General features: G+C 42.8%; 1 protein-coding gene across 1 annotated transcript in view; it reads right to left on the minus strand.

Annotated features, from left to right (window-relative positions):
- Window positions 1-15,786, minus strand: part of LOC142749513 (uncharacterized) — a 38,012-nt gene that overhangs the window by 14,068 nt on the left and 8,158 nt on the right. The window contains exon 4 of the mRNA XM_075857627.1: window positions 792-1,511. Coding sequence (XP_075713742.1) covers window positions 792-1,511 — 720 coding nt within the window. The remainder of the gene's footprint in view (window positions 1-791; window positions 1,512-15,786) is intronic.

A 15,786-nucleotide genomic window follows, 5' to 3' on the forward strand; every position in this document is an offset into this window, starting at 1 on the left:
AGGCAGAGCGATAGTATAGGCTCTGCTACGGGACTCTGTGGAATCCCCTGACACCACTGCCCATATATGGACAGTGTTGTCAGGGGCTTCCCCAGAGCCGGAGTCCCGGGCAGAGCGCTAGTATAGGCTCTGCTCTGGGACTCTCTGGAATCCCCTAACCCCAGCGAATGAGTCCTTGTCAGAGCACTAGTAGCAACTGGCTCCTGACATCACATAGTTTCTTCTGATAGTTTCTGGTCTGCTGCTAGGAGGCTGAAAATTATGTGCAAGCGCTGTGATAGCGCAGGATTGGGCATGCATGATAAACACGCTAGTGTAGAAACCACGCATGCTCAGAGACTAGCAGAGTTTCTCTCCCCTAGAAGCAGATCGGAAACTATCAGAAGAAAGGGAGTATCCGGTCCACCACTTCCCTCAGTGTACAGTGACATCAGGAATGACGTACCCGTACATTGAGCCAGCTGGAAAACGGAACTCAGATCATGGACGGGCTAGCGCCGGTAGTAAGAATTTTGCTACTGGAGACGCATCACGTGGCCAGCGCTGGAATCGGGTGTTAGAAGATTAAATCAAAACGTAAGTATATTACAAATGACATTATTTTTATATGCGCAGTGAAATAAAAAATGAGTTAATTGATTCCGGAAAACTCCTTTAAATCACAAGCATGATCTATATACAGAGAAATATTGAGGCATGTATAAAACCGGAAGAACTCATTTTAACATTAAGTAACACATTATCACAGAATATTTAAGTTTACGTAACATTAAACAATGTCTACCACTCACCTATATGAGTTCTCTGGTGTCTATTTAATAAATGTTGTTCTGTGAAGGGTTTCCCACATTCCAGACATACATGAGACTCTCCTGTGCAGGTGTCTTTTACATAATGTTTCAGTTTATCTTGTACATCAATATCTTCTCCAGGCTCCGATTTGGGATTGGACTTCTCTACTTTATGTGTCCTCCGATGAAACAAAAGTTGTGACGCTCGAGAGAAGCTCTTCTCACACTGAGGACATTTATAGGGTTTCTCTCTCCTGTGGACTTTCTGGTGCTGGAAAAGGCTGGAGTAGCGACTAAAGCACTTGCCACAATCAGAACAGATATTGAGCATTTTTGGAGAGTGCGTTCTCATGTGTCTGACCAATGAAGACTTCAGTCCAAACCTCTTGCCACAATCTGTACACATGAAGAGCTTCTCCCCTGTGTGTGTTCTCTGATGTACAATAAGGGACGACTTCCGAGTAAAGCTTTTCCCACAGTCCATACACAAGAAGCTTTTTGCCTCACTGCCGGCTTTCCAGTCTGTATTATCTCCAAACGTAATAGCAATATAACTTTCTTTATCGATGCCTAGATTTGAGTTCTCTATGATATCAGGCTGTTCTTGTTTGGGTGCTTCTGTGTCATCCTTTTTGACTGGTTTTGAAGTATTACAATTTATTGCAGATTTAGCATCAGAGTGAAAAATACTATTCTGGGTATTAAATAGACAACAATTACCTAATGGCATAAAAACAAAACACACGGCTTTCAGTAAATGATGTCCAATGTATATATTTATGTAGATAACACCTGTGTGACATGACATTTCTACACATTTTAATGCATCATTAGTGTTGATTTACTGAATATATCATAGTTGGAAAAATGAAGGTTTGGCATGAGCAAAAGCCATAAACACTTAGTAACACTCCTTCTCAAAAATCACAGCCTTCAAAAGTCATTTGTAGCCAGCTAACATAAGTTTATTGTAGACAGTTGGGATCTACCCATAGATTTTCAATGATATTCAAGCCTGGGAATTATTCCATAACATATATATTTTATTTCCTGAAGTAGCTCAAAGTTGATTGTGAAGTAGGTTTTGGTTTATTGTCTTGTTGCAGTGTCCTACCTCTTTTCAGCATCAGTTCACACCAATTGTGGGACATTGGCTTTTAGGTTTTGTTAAATGGACACTAACTTTTCAAAACAACTTATGCTGATCTAATAGTATACCAACTTTGTAATAAACTTACTGTTAATATGTTGTTGTTTTATACACGCAAATTCTGTATGAAGTTACTGCCACTAGGTGTCTCCCTTCCTCTGAATTTACTGTCCACCTATTGTTATCAAGCAAAAGCAGTCTCTAGTTACAGAGCAGAGGTCGGCGGACTGCAGGAAATTGGGGTGTGTCTCTTGACATCCTGCCACTAGAAGTCTATTGATATGGGGGGCAGGAGGAGGAAACAGGGAGAAACACACGCAGACACTGCCTATAGAAGTTTATGGAGAGTAGGGCGAGCAGAAGCTGAGAATGACACCAATGCTGCCAGTAGAAGTCTATAGAGAGGGGAGTGGGAGTAAGAGGAGGGAGCAGGGAGAGACATAGACATGCTGCCCATTGAATGCTGCTGCAGCTGTTGGTGTTATATGTCAAACCAATGTTGGATTCACAGCTACACTGCTCATGACTACTGTATAATGTCCTCCATGCTGCTGCAGCTTCTATATGTGTGTGATAGATAGAGATAGGAGAGCAGGATTTTTCTCTTCATGTGTGCAGTGTATAGAAGACATCATAGCCATAAGGCTTCGCCTACTTGCGCAGAGAAAACTGAGATTTAGAGATAGAGCCTACAGAGGAGAAACTGCTATATAAAAAAAAAGAAGGCTAGAAATAGTGTTATTCCTCATGTACACACATGACAACTTATTTTGAAAAGTCAACTGAAAAGATAGGTACGCTTTAAATAGGACCTGCCAGCTCTCCTGACACGTCTATTTTTTATCATTTCTAGGAACAATTACAACAATTCAAAAAAAGTTCTACAGAAAAAAAAAAAAGGAAGATGCTTCATCATTGTTATTTCATAGGGAATACAAATATTTAACCCCTTAATGACCAGATTTTTTACGTTTTTCCATCGTCTCATTCAAAGAGCTATAATTTTTTTATGTTTGCATCGCCATAGCTGTATAAGGTCTTTTTTTTTGCGGGACAAGTTGTAATGTTTAATAGGTCCATTTTGAGGTACATAGAATTTATTGATTAACTTTTATTAACTTTTATGGGGGGGGGGGGGTAGAAAAAAAAACTGCAATGTCGCCACACTTTTTTGCGTCCTAAATTTACGCAGATTACCGTGTGGTATAAATAACACAATAACTTTATTCAGCGGGTTGTTGCGATTGCAACTATACCAAATTTATATAGATTTTGTATGTTTTACTACTTTTACACAGTAAAAACAATTTTTTTTTCAAAATGATTTGTTTTTGTGTCTCCATATCTGAAGAGCCGTAACTTCTTTATTTTTTGGTCGATGCAGTTTCATGAGGGCTTTTTTTTGCGGGACGACTTGTAGTTTTTATTGGTACCATTTTGGAGTAGATGTGACTTTTTGTCACTTTTTTTAAGGCAGGATTCAAAGAAAACAGCAATTTTTGCATTGTTTTTTTTTTATATTTGATGACGTTCACCGTGTGGGTTAAATGATGTAATAACTTTATCGTTTCGGTCGTTACGGACGCGGCAATACCAAATATGTGTAACTTTTTTACTTTATCTTTTAATAATAAAGTAATTTGTAAGGAGAAAAAGTGGGTTTTTCATTTTTTTTTTCACTTTTTATTAAACTTTTTTAACTAGCCCCACTAGAGGATTTCACTATGCGATCATCCGATCCCATTTATAATACACTGCAATACTTCTGTAAAATGGAAGGGCATCCGCTAGGCCATGCCTCTGGCATGACCTAGAAGGCATACACTACAGGCAGACCTGGGGATCTTTATTAGGCCCCCTGGCTGCCATAGGAGACACAGACACTCGGCGATCTTATCGCTGGGTGCCGGTGTGATGAGAGAGAGCGCTCCCTCCCTCTCTCCAAAATGACTGAGATGCGGCGCTCGCTATTGAGTGCCGCATCTGAGGGGTTAAACGGGTGAGAGCAATACTGGTATCGATCTCACCCGTTAGAGCAGGGATGCCCCCAGCTACCTCTGAAAATGCCGCGAAATACGCTTTCTCTGCCTCCCATTGATGTCAATGGGGGGTCAGAGAAGTAAACGCCCGAAGATAGGGCATGTCGCTTCTTTTTCCCGCTCGCCCCCGCCTCCCATTGAAATCAGAGGGAGGCATTTTCACGGTTTCCGCGTCGAAAAATGTGTCAAAAAACTCTGTGTGAACTGAACTTAACAGCCTCTATTTAGCATTTAGTAGAATCCATATGCACACATGTGCTCCTCGCTGCTACACAACCACAAAGCAAAACAAAACACCCTCAGTTAATTGGCAAGATGGGGTTTTCTTGAATTGCTTCAGTGATTATAGCCCAAAAATTATATCTTGACTAGATCAGACCACAGGACATTGGGGGGGATGTCAAAACTTTTACTTATAAAAGGGGATTAGCCAAAGGGGGAAGGGCCTCCACGGGATCCGAACATTTAGCATAATTTACGCCAGAAAATGCTCATAGCAGGCGTAGATTTGCATTTCTTCTGCACGGACAGTCAAAGATGCGCCAAATATATTAATAGGTGTGAACCTCTTGATATATGTGGTGCATTTTCCGCTGTCAGAAATTAGTTTAGGACTGGAGTTTGAAACGCTTGTCTTAATATATTCCTCCGTTGACTTTTGTGAACGAATTAACAAAAAGGCTTACGCTGATGCAAGTAACAAAGGACAATGGTCTAATGCAGCACTACTCCCATGGCAGCCAAATGTTCCAGCAGGTTCTTGGCAGTGATATAGGGTTTTGCTTTGCATACCTGATCCAATCTACCATTGGTTCTATCAGAGATTTTTCTTCCAGACATTCTTAACTCCAATCGAACCCATAAGCTGGAATCAAAACAGCGTGTACTCGAATTTTTGGTGGCGTTTTCACAGAATATTTTTGTGCATTTTTTTTGTCCACAAACGCTGTGGCCATGTGATGCTTTAAAGGTTACAGTAAAATAGCACAGCATTTTGTTTTTTGGTATTTTTGTAGCATTTTTTTTTCTTCCCCAAAACCCATCTTGCTCATGGTATGGCATTTTGTCCATAGGAAGTGAATAGGAGAAAAGGCTGCAATACCTGTCATCCCAACTAAATGCGTGTCAAGCATTCACAGTGAGAGCTGCGGCCCCTTCAAAACAGCTGATCGGCGGGGGCCCCGAGAGTCAAACCGAGTGAGAGAGTGAGTGTGAGAGTGTGTGTATGTGTGTGTGTGTAGAATAATTTCTTAATGACATTTGAGACAGTGGGAATTGCGAGCAGGAAGTGTTTATACATCTTTTACCGCCTTCCCCTTTTTTGTGAGTCAATTATCTTTATTTTAAGATCTTAAAAAAGCTTTCCAAAGATTTTTTTTAATGCTTAATGCTATGCCTAATTGTTTCCACTATTAACATTTCAGCAAAGAAACATTACAATTGTAGAAAATATTTAAGTTTGTTCACTGAAGAATTTGTATAAACATCGTCAGACTTCGAACACCAACAGAAAATGTAAATTGACAAGGGGTGCCAATACTGCATTCGATTTTAAAGGCTATGTAACCCTTTGAACGCTATATATAATATATATATATATATATATATATATATATATATAAATTCAAAAAATAGGCAGCACTCCACAACATGGTAGTCAAAAAAGTGAAAAACGTTTATTCACCCATATGCAAGATTGCTACGTTTCAGTGCTTGTCTGGACCTTTCTCTTTCTGCTTGAGAAAGGTCCAGACTAGGACTGAAACGTAGCAATCTTGCATATGGGTGAATAAACGTTTTTCACTTTTTTGACTACCATGTTGTGGAGTGCTGCCTATTTTTTGAATTCCTAAATTTGGACTATTGGTCGCGGTCTAGAGGCTTGCACACACAAAACCTTTGATAGAGGTGATTTTTCAAATTGTGGTGCGGTTCTTCTTTGCATTTCCTATATATAAATATATATATATACACACACATACATATACACGCAGGATCCACCTGTTATTAATCACATCTAAATCCTTTACATTACTATGTTGATTTTTCAATCCCTCATTTACCATCCAATGAATTTTTAAGCTACATAGGGCAAACTATTACTATAGTATATTGTGGTCATGCAGCCCAATGCTCCTGCTGAAAGAGTGCTAAGCAATAGGATCAGAATACAGTTAAATTATATAGCCAAGTGCAGTTGCACACGACCGAGTGCCACTCGGGCCGTTTTTCACAGTATCCGAGTGGCACCCGACAGTTTTCACAGACCCGATTCACTCGCTAAGGCTTCGTTTACATCTGTGATCGGGTCCAGTTCGGATGTTCCGTCGGAGCGGGACCCCGACTGACACAAATGGATACCAAATGTTTGATTTCAATGGTTACGGATACGGTGCCAATGGTTTCTGTCATTGTCACCATTGTGCAAGGGTTCCGTCGTTTTGACTGAATCAATAGCGTAGTCGACTACGCTATTGATTCAGTCAAAACGACGGAAACCTTGCACAACGGAGACAAATGGAAACCATTGGGACCGGATCCATTTACCGGAACCGTTGAAATCAACCTTAGGTTTCCGTTTGTCAGTCAGGGTCCCATTCAGACGGAAAACTCTGACGGAACGGGACCCTGGCGCAGTTGTGAACGAAGCCTTAGCCTTTCCGATCTGTGGAAAGATAGGTGTGGAAAGATAGGAAATGTCCTATCTTTGCACAGATTACTGACAAGACCAGCCAGCGCACACTGTTGTGTTCATGAGGCTTAAAGGGAGAGTGTCATGATTTATTTATGTGTTTTTATTTAATAAAATATGATATTGACTTTATTTATTTTTTCACACACAATGTTTTTTTATTTTATTAACTCTTTCTTACTGTACTGGGGCTGCCATGTTTTATTTCATCTGTGAATGTGTCTCTTAACGACACATACACAGATGGAATACGGCAGCACAGTGCATAGGACACAATGAACGTCTCCCGTTCATTGCATCTGCCTCTGTACTGTGCAAGGAGCTGTGGGGGCGCGCTTGCACAGCTGTCGGGGTGTGTAGTATGCGCAGTAGAGCTGTGTCCTATTTTTGTGCATCGGAGTATGCACGGGCGCCGCCGATCCTTCATAGACACTTATCAGCTCTTTTGAAGAATCAGCGGTGAGCACACCCCCCACACAAATCCCCCCAAACATGCAACTGCGCCATACACAACCCCACCCCACTGTTCTTTTTTTATGCAACACGTTTTTTAAAAATGCTTGCGTAAAAAACTAACGGCTCTCCCATTGATGTAAATAGGAAGCAAAATCAAACGTTTGAAGCTTTTTTCACGTGTTTTTTGACGGATTTTTGAGTGCACTTTTTGGCGCATAATTAGGACTCCCATTGACTATGGGAATATTTGGCGCGTTTTACGTGCAAAGGAACTGACTCGACACGTCTTTATGTACACAGAGTGTTTTATAAAAACGCGTGTCTGTAAAAAAGCGCGTTGTATGTACTAACAGCGCACTTTACCAATTATGTAAATTAATAGCGTAATCAACCTTTTTTTATGCCGTTTTTGGCACCTAAAATGTTTAAAAAAAAACGCTGTGTGAACCTGTCAACTGAAAAGTCATTCACTTCACTTTCATCATTCTTAGGGTATGTGCACACACAAAATCAAAAAGGTCTGAAAATACAGAGCTGTTTTCAAGGCAAAACTGCTCCTGATTTTCAGATTTTTTTTTAGCAACTCCACGTCGGAACAGAACGCCGTATTGCGGATTGAAATCAATGGGCAGATGTTTGGGGGCCTTCTGCTTCCGAATTTTACGGCCTGAAAAAACGACCGAAAATAAGCTGTGTGAACATACTGTTAGGATATGTGCACACGTAGTATTTTCAGCCATTTTTCGGGCTGTAAACGTCCCAAAAAACTGCTGAAAAATCGGAAGCAGAACTCCTACAAACATCTGCCCATTGATTTCAATGGGAAATACAGCGTTCTGTTCCGACGGGGCGTATTTTTACACCTCATTTTCAAAAAACGGCAAGTAAAAAGTCACCAGCGAAAAAGAAGTGCACATCACGCAAGTTTGATTAACTCGTTCAGGACTGAGCCTGTTTTGGCCTTGTGGACGCAGCCAATTTTTTCAAACCTGACGTGTCACTTTATGTGGTAATAACTTGGGAATGCTTTTACCTATCCCAGCGATTCTGAGATTGTTTTCTCGTGACATACTGTACTTTATGTTAGTGGAAAAATTTGATCAATAGGTTCAGTATTTGTTTGTGGAAAAACACCAAACTTTAGAGAAAAATTGAAAAAATTTGCAAATTTCTAAATTTAAATGTATCTGCTTGTAAAACAGATAGCAATACCACACAAAATAGTTACTAATTAACATTTCCCATATGTCTACTTTATGTTGGCATCGTTTTTTGAACATCCCTTATTTTTTTCTAGGACGTTACAAGGCTTAGAACTTTAGCAGAAATTTCACACATTTTCAAGAAAATTTCCAAAACCTATTTTTATAGGTAGTAGTTCAGTTCTGAAGTGGCTCTGAGAGCCTTATATATAAGAAACCCCCATAAGTCACCCAATTTTAAAAACTGCACCCCTCAAAGTATTCAATACAGCATTTAGAAAGGTTCTTAACCCTTTAGGTGTTTCACAGGAATTAAAGCAAAGTAGAGGGGAAATTTACAAATTTCTTTTTTTTGTCGGAAAATCCATTTTAATCCATTTTTTTCTGTAACACAAAAGGTTTTACTAGAGAAAGCAACTCAATATTTATTGTCCAGATTCTGCAGTTTTTAGAAATATCCCATATGTGGCCCTAGTGTGGTAATGGACTGAAGCACAGACCTCAGAAGCAAAGGTGCACCTAGAGGATTTTGGGGCCTCCTTTTTATTAGAATATATTTTAGGCACCATGCCAGGTTTGAAGAGGCCATGTAGTGCCAAAACAGTGGAAACACCCCCAAAAAGACACCATTTGGCAAACTACACCCCTCAAGGAATTCATCAAGGGGTATAGTAAGCATCTTAACCCCACAGGTTTTTTGCTGAATTTAGTGGAATTAGTCCGTAAAAATTAAAAGCTAATTTTTTTCCAATAAAACTTAGAAATGATCCATTTTTACAAGGAATAAAGAAGAAAAAGCACCCCAAAAAGCAATTTCTCCTGATTATGGCAATACCCCATATCACGGTTCTCACCTGGTTCGTTTGTGGATCCTCTATGTCGTCCAGGAGATGGTGGTAGTAACCCAGGGCAACGCTTGGCACAGCAGGTTTAGAGGCAGTCGGGTGTATAGGCCAGAAGTCAGGACAGGCAGCAGACGTTGTTATGGGTATCGATAGCAATAGGTCAAGGCAGGCGGCAGGCAAGGATAGTCAAAGTTCAGGCAGAGGTCAAAAACTGTAAATCCAGACAAAGGCAGAAGGCACGAAAACAGGGAATAGGGAAACTCACGGGGAACTTGGTTGAACAAGCAAGGATTCAGAGGGAGGAGGATCCTTAAACAGGAAGTCTTGGAATTTTGGCACGCGCTGGCCCTTTATGAAAAGAGTCAGCGCGCACGCCCTCTAGTGGCTGCAGCCGCACATCGTGGATGATGGCCGTGGAGGGAGGTGAGAGATGCAGTTACCTGACGACGCCCAGAGCCTGCAGAGCGTCCAGATCGGGTAAGTGGAGCTCGGAACGAGCATGAGGAAATGGAGGGTGCAGGAACCAGAGCAGAGGCCGTGGAAGAGGCGGGGAACAGCACGGCAGTCGTTACAGTACCCCCCCTTTACGCCCCCTCTTTTTTGGCTTGCTAGGTAACCTGCATTCAAAGTCCTTGATGAGATCTGGGGCATTGACATTCTCCACGGGCTCCCATGATCTCTCCTCAGGACCATAATCTTTCCAGTCCACCAGGTACCATAATCTCCCTCGTGTTCTTTTGACATCTAGGATCTCTTTGATCTCAAACTCGGCATCAGCCGCAGGAGCAGGATGGGCAGGAATTTTTATGGAAAATCTGTTGATTATACAGTGAAGGAAATAAGTATTTGATCCCTTGCTGATTTTGAAAGTTTGCCCACTGTCAAAGACATGAACAGTCTAGAATTTTTAGGATAGGTTAATTTTACCAGTGAGAGATAGATTATATTTAAAAAAAAAAAAAACAGAAAATCACATTGTCAAAATCATATATATTTATTTGCATTGTGCACAGAGAAATAAGTATTTGATCCCTTTGGCAAACAAGACTTAATACTTGGTGGCAAAACCCTTGTTGGCAAGCACAGCAGTCAGACGTTTTTTTGTAGTTGATGATGAGGTTTGCACACATGTTAGATGGAATTTTGGCCCACTCCTCTTTGCAGATCATCTGTAAATCATTAAGATTTCGAGGCTGTCGCTTGGCAACTCGGATCTTCAGCTCCCTCCATAAGTTTTCGATGGGATTAAGGTCTGGAGACTGGCTAGGCCACTCCATGACCTTAATGTGCTTCTTTTTGAGCCACTCCTTTGTTGCCTTGGCTGTATTTTTCGGGTCATTGTCGTGCTGGAAGGCCCAGCCACGAGCCATTTTTAAATGTCCTGGTGGAGGGAAGGAGGTTGTCACTCAGGATTTGACGGTACATGACTCCATCCATTCTCCCATTGATGCGGTGAAGTAGTCCTGTGCCTTTAGCAGAGAAACACCCCCAAAACATAATGTTTCCACCTCCATGCTTGACAGTGGGGACGGTGTTCTTTGGGTCATAGGCAGCATTTCTCTTCCTCCAAACACGGCGAGTTGAGTTAATGCCAAAGAGCTCAATTTTAGTCTCATCTGACCACAGCACCTTCTCCCAATCACTCTCAGATGCATCCAGATGTTAATTTGCAAACTTCAGACGGGCCTGTACATGTGCCTTTTTTAGCAGGGGGACCTTGCGGGCACTGCAGGATTTTAATCCATTACGGCGTAATGTGTTACCAATGGTTTTCTTGGTGATGTGTGGTCCCAGCTGCCTTGAGATCATTAACAAGTTCCCCCCGTGTAGTTTTCGGCTGAGCTCTCACCTTCCTCAGGATCAAAGATACCTCATGAGGTGAGATTTTGCATCGAGCCCCAGATCGATGTCCATTGACCGTCATTTTGTATGTCTTCCATTTTCTTACTATTGCACCAACAGTTGTCTGCTTCTCACCCAGCGTCTTACTTATGGTTTTGTAGCCCATTCCAGCCTAGTGCAGGTCTATGATCTTGTCCCGGACATCCTTAGAAAGCTCTTTGGTCTTGCCCATGTTGTAGAGGTTAGAGTCAGACTGATTAATTGAGTCTGTGGACAGGAGTCTTTTATATAGGTGACCATTTAAGACAGCTGTCTTTAATGCAGGCACCAAGTTGATTTGGAGCGTGTAACTGGTCTGGAGGAGGCTGAACTCTTAATGGTTGGTAGGGGATCAAATACTTATTTCTCTGTGCAAAATGCAAATAAATATATATAATTTTGACAATGTGATTTTCTGTTTTTTTTTAAAAATATAATCTATCTCTCACTGGTAAAATTAACCTAGCCTAAAAATTCTAGACTGTTCATGTCTTTGACAGTGGGCAAACTTACAAAATCAGCAAGGGATCAAATACTTATTTCCTTCACTGTAGTAGGCTTTAGTAGAGAAATGTGGAAGGAATTAGAGATTTTCAGAGACTGGGGAAGGCAAAGTCTGAAAGTTACTGGATTGACTTGTTCTGTTATCTCATAAGGACCCAGAAAACGAGGAGCCAGCTTGTAACAAGGGGTCTTCAGTCGTATGTACCGAGTGGACAGCCAGACTTCATCCCCAGGAAAGAGCTGCGGCAGGATCCTGCTTTTTTTTTATCCGCGTTACTTTTGAACCTGGCTACGGCTTTGTGGATGGAGACCTTGGCCTCCTGCCATATACGTACAAAGTCACGGTGGACCATGTTAGCAGCTGGAACCTCAGAAGGTACAGAAACTGGTAGAGGAATTCCTGGGTGCTGGCCATACACCAAGAAGAAAGGAGAAGAGAGGGTAGATTCCCCCGTATGGTTGTTGTAGACAAATTCGGCCCATGGAAGTAGGAGACACAAAATTTCTGAGGAAACTTTCAAGTATTTGATTAATCCGCTCTACTTGACCATTGGATTGATTATGGTAAGCGGAAGAGAAGTCAAGTTTGACCTCCAGCAGTTTGCAGAAGGCTCTCCGGAACTTGGATGTGAACTGTACTCCTCTGTCAGAAACACTATGTTTAGGAAGACCATGAAGGCAAAAGATGTGCTTGATAAACAGTGTAGCCAGTCAGGAAGATGATGGAAGGCCTGGAAAGGGTACAAAATGCGCCATTTTGGAAAAGCAATCCACGATTACCCAGATCACGGTACACCCCGCAGAACTTGGCAGATCGGTAATGAAGTCCATGGCAATGTGCGACCTGGGAGAGTCAGGCACGGGTAGAGGATGTAAAAGACCGGCAGACCTTAAATGGGAGACTTTATTCTGAGAGCAGGCTGAAACAAAGTCTTTAGTATCTTGGGACATGTAAGGCCACCAGTACTGACGGCCAATCAAATTGAGAGTCGTTTTGATGCCAGGGTGCAGAGGCATGACCCCAGCGAAGAACACAATCCCTTTGTTTATGGGGTACTTAGGTCTTTCCTCGGGGACTGTGTACCACTTCAGTTGGGGCAGCGATCATAAAACGTTTTGGATCTATAATAAACGGAGGACTGGGCTCTTTATCTGTGGGGTCAAAAGAGCGAGATAAGGCGTCAGCTTTGGTATTCTTTCCAGCGGGTCTGTTGTGAAGATGGAAATCAAATCTGGAGAAGAATAATGCCCATCGAGCTAGGAGAGGATTCAGGCGTTGAGCAGATTGCAGATAAAGGAGGTTTTTATGATCTGTGTAGATAATAGGATGCCGCGCACCCTCTAGCAAATGTCTCCACTCCTCCAGGGCCAATTTAATAGCCAAAAGTTATTTATCTCCAATACCATAATTTATTTCAGCAGGTGTAAAAGATTTGGAGAACATGCCACAGGCCACAAGTCTCCCTCTACAAGTCTTTTGTGAAATAATAGCTCCGACTCCCACAGATGAAGCATCGACCTCCAGAACAAAGGGTTTGGTGGAATCCGGTCTACGTAGGACTGAAGCAGAAGAGAAGGCAATTTTAAGAGCTTGGAATGCGGCTTCGGCCTCCGTGGTCCAGTCTTTTGCATTAACCCCCTTTTTGGTCAGTGCAGAAATAGGAGCAGTCAGAGGAGAAGTGAGGAATAAACTGGCGGTAATAATTTGCGAATCCCAGCAGGCGTTGGACAGCTTTGAGTCCTTGCGGACGAGGCCAGTTGAAAAATGAGGATAACTTGGCTGATACCATTTGAAGTCCCTGGTCGAAAATGACATACCCCAGGAAAGGCAGGCTGGTTTTCTCGAAGAGGCATTTCTTCAGTTTAGCAAACAGAGAGTTCTGTCGCAGACATTGTAACACTTGACACACATGCACACGATGAGTCTGAATATTAGGAGAAAATATTAAAATGTCACCTAGGTATACGACCACACAGCTGTACAATAGATCTCGAAAAATGTCATTAACAAAGGCCTGAAAAACCGCAGGAGCATTACAAAGTCCAAAGGGAATGACGAGGTATTCAAAATGCCCATCATGAGTGTTGAATGCGGTTTTTCATTCGTCTCCCTCGCGGATACGGATGAGATTATAAGCTCCACGAAGGTCTAGTTTGGTGAAAATTCTCACCCCCTATAGGCGGTCAAAGAGTTCAGAGATCAACGGTAACAGGTACTTGTTCTTTAACGTAATATTATTCAACCCACGGTAATCAATACAAGGACGCAGGGAGGCATCTTTTTTCCCCACAAAGAAAAACCCTGCGCCAGCAGGAGAGGAGGACTTACGGATGAATCCTCTCTCCAGATTCTCTTGGATATACCGAGACATGGCCTCCGTCTCGGGCAAAGACAAAGGGTAGACTCTACCTCAGGGAGGCGTGGCGTTGGGGACCAGGTCTATGGCACAGTTGTATGGCCTGTGAGGTGGCAGTGATTCAGCTTGTTTGCAGAAAACATCAGAGAAGCTTTTATATGGAGTAGGAAGTCCTGCTGAGTTAGGTTCTGTAGGCATGGGTGGGAGAATTGATTGTAGACAATGTTGGTGACAGAAGTCACTCCAGCGGGTAATTTGACCTCCAGTCCAGTCAATAACAGGAGAGTGCTTCTGCAACTATGCTAGACCCAGTAACAAAGGGTTCAGAGAGTTTTTTAAAACATAGGAGATACGTTCCCAGTGCAGCGTCCCTGTTAACATGAAAATGGGCTCGGTAACAAGATGGATAGTGTCCTGTAGAAGCCTCCCATCAACAGAAGCAATGGACAAAGGTTGGGTTAGTTCTTGAACTGGGATTTGGTAGCGATTAACCAGGGACTGGGCACAGGAAATTCCCAGCGGATCTGGAATCTAGAAAGGCTTGGAAGCAGAAAGTGGTTACTGCAAAGGACAGTTTTGCTGGTATGGTCATCTTTTGAGAGGGTGATACACCACCTAGGGTAGCCTCTCCTACTTGCCCTAGGCGTTGGACTTTTCCGGCCTTACTGTACAGTTCTTGAGTAAGTGCATTTTTCCACCACAGTATAAACATAAGTTCAACTTGCGTCTATTGTGGCGCTCCTCAGGTGTGAGTCTTGTTCTCTCCACCTGCATGGGTTCTTCCGACCGAGAGGAAGATGAGGCAAGAAGAGGCCTTTGGAAGGTTGGTGCCAACCGTGATGTCCGATTGCCCCGAGCAGATTCTTGTTGTCTCTCACTGAAACTAATGTCAATCCGATTGGCAAGAGTGATCAAGTCATCCAAGGATGGTGGAAGGTCTCGGCCAGCAAGTTCATCCTTGATTCGGCCCGGTAGACCCTCCCAGAAGGTAGATACTAATAGCCTCGTTATTCCACTGGAGTTCTGTAGCCAAGGTGCGGAATTGAATGGCGTATTGACCTACAGTGGAGGTTCCTTGCTGGAGCTTGAGAAGAGAGGAAGCTGCTGAAGATTCCCGACCTGGCTCTTCAAACACCCTTTTAAATGTGGAGAGAAAGTTCTGAATATTATACATTATGGGGTCATTTCTCTCCCACAAGGGCGATGCCCATGCCAGCGCTTCGCCAGAAAGCAGGGACAGGATGTAGGCCACTTTAGCCCGGTCTGAGGAAAAATGATGCGCCATGACCTCAAAATGGATGGTACATGGATTAACGAATCCCCTGCAGGTCTTGGGGGTTACCCTCATAGCAGGCAGGCGTAGGTAAATGTAGTCCAGGACTGTAGACAGGAGCTTGCGGTAGTGGTGGCGGTGGCGCAAGTTCGTTCAAACGAGTGGACACATTTTGCAAAAGCTGAAAAAGCTGATCTTGGCGGACTCTTTGTCTAGAAAGTTCCTGAGTCATATCAGCCGCATCAGGCAGGGCTGTGTCAAGGGGATCCATGGCTTGTTCAAACTATCACGGTTCTCTCCTGGTTCATTTGTGGATCCTCTGTGTCACCCGGGAGGTGGTGCTAGTAACCCATGGCAACGCTTGGCACAGCAGGTTTAGAGGCAGTCGGATGTATAGGCCAGAAGTCAGGACAAGCAACAGACGTCTTTACGGGTATCGATAGCAATAGGTCAAGGCAGGCGGCAGGCAAGGATAGTCAAAATTCAGGCAGAGGTCAAAAGTGGGAAATCGAGACAGAGGCAGAAAACAAGAAAACAGGGAACCAGGGTACAGGGAAACTCACGGGGGAACTTGGTTGAACAAGAAAGGATTCAGA

Source organism: Rhinoderma darwinii, chromosome 3, assembly GCF_050947455.1.
Source record: "Rhinoderma darwinii isolate aRhiDar2 chromosome 3, aRhiDar2.hap1, whole genome shotgun sequence".
NCBI lineage: Eukaryota > Metazoa > Chordata > Amphibia > Anura > Rhinodermatidae > Rhinoderma > Rhinoderma darwinii.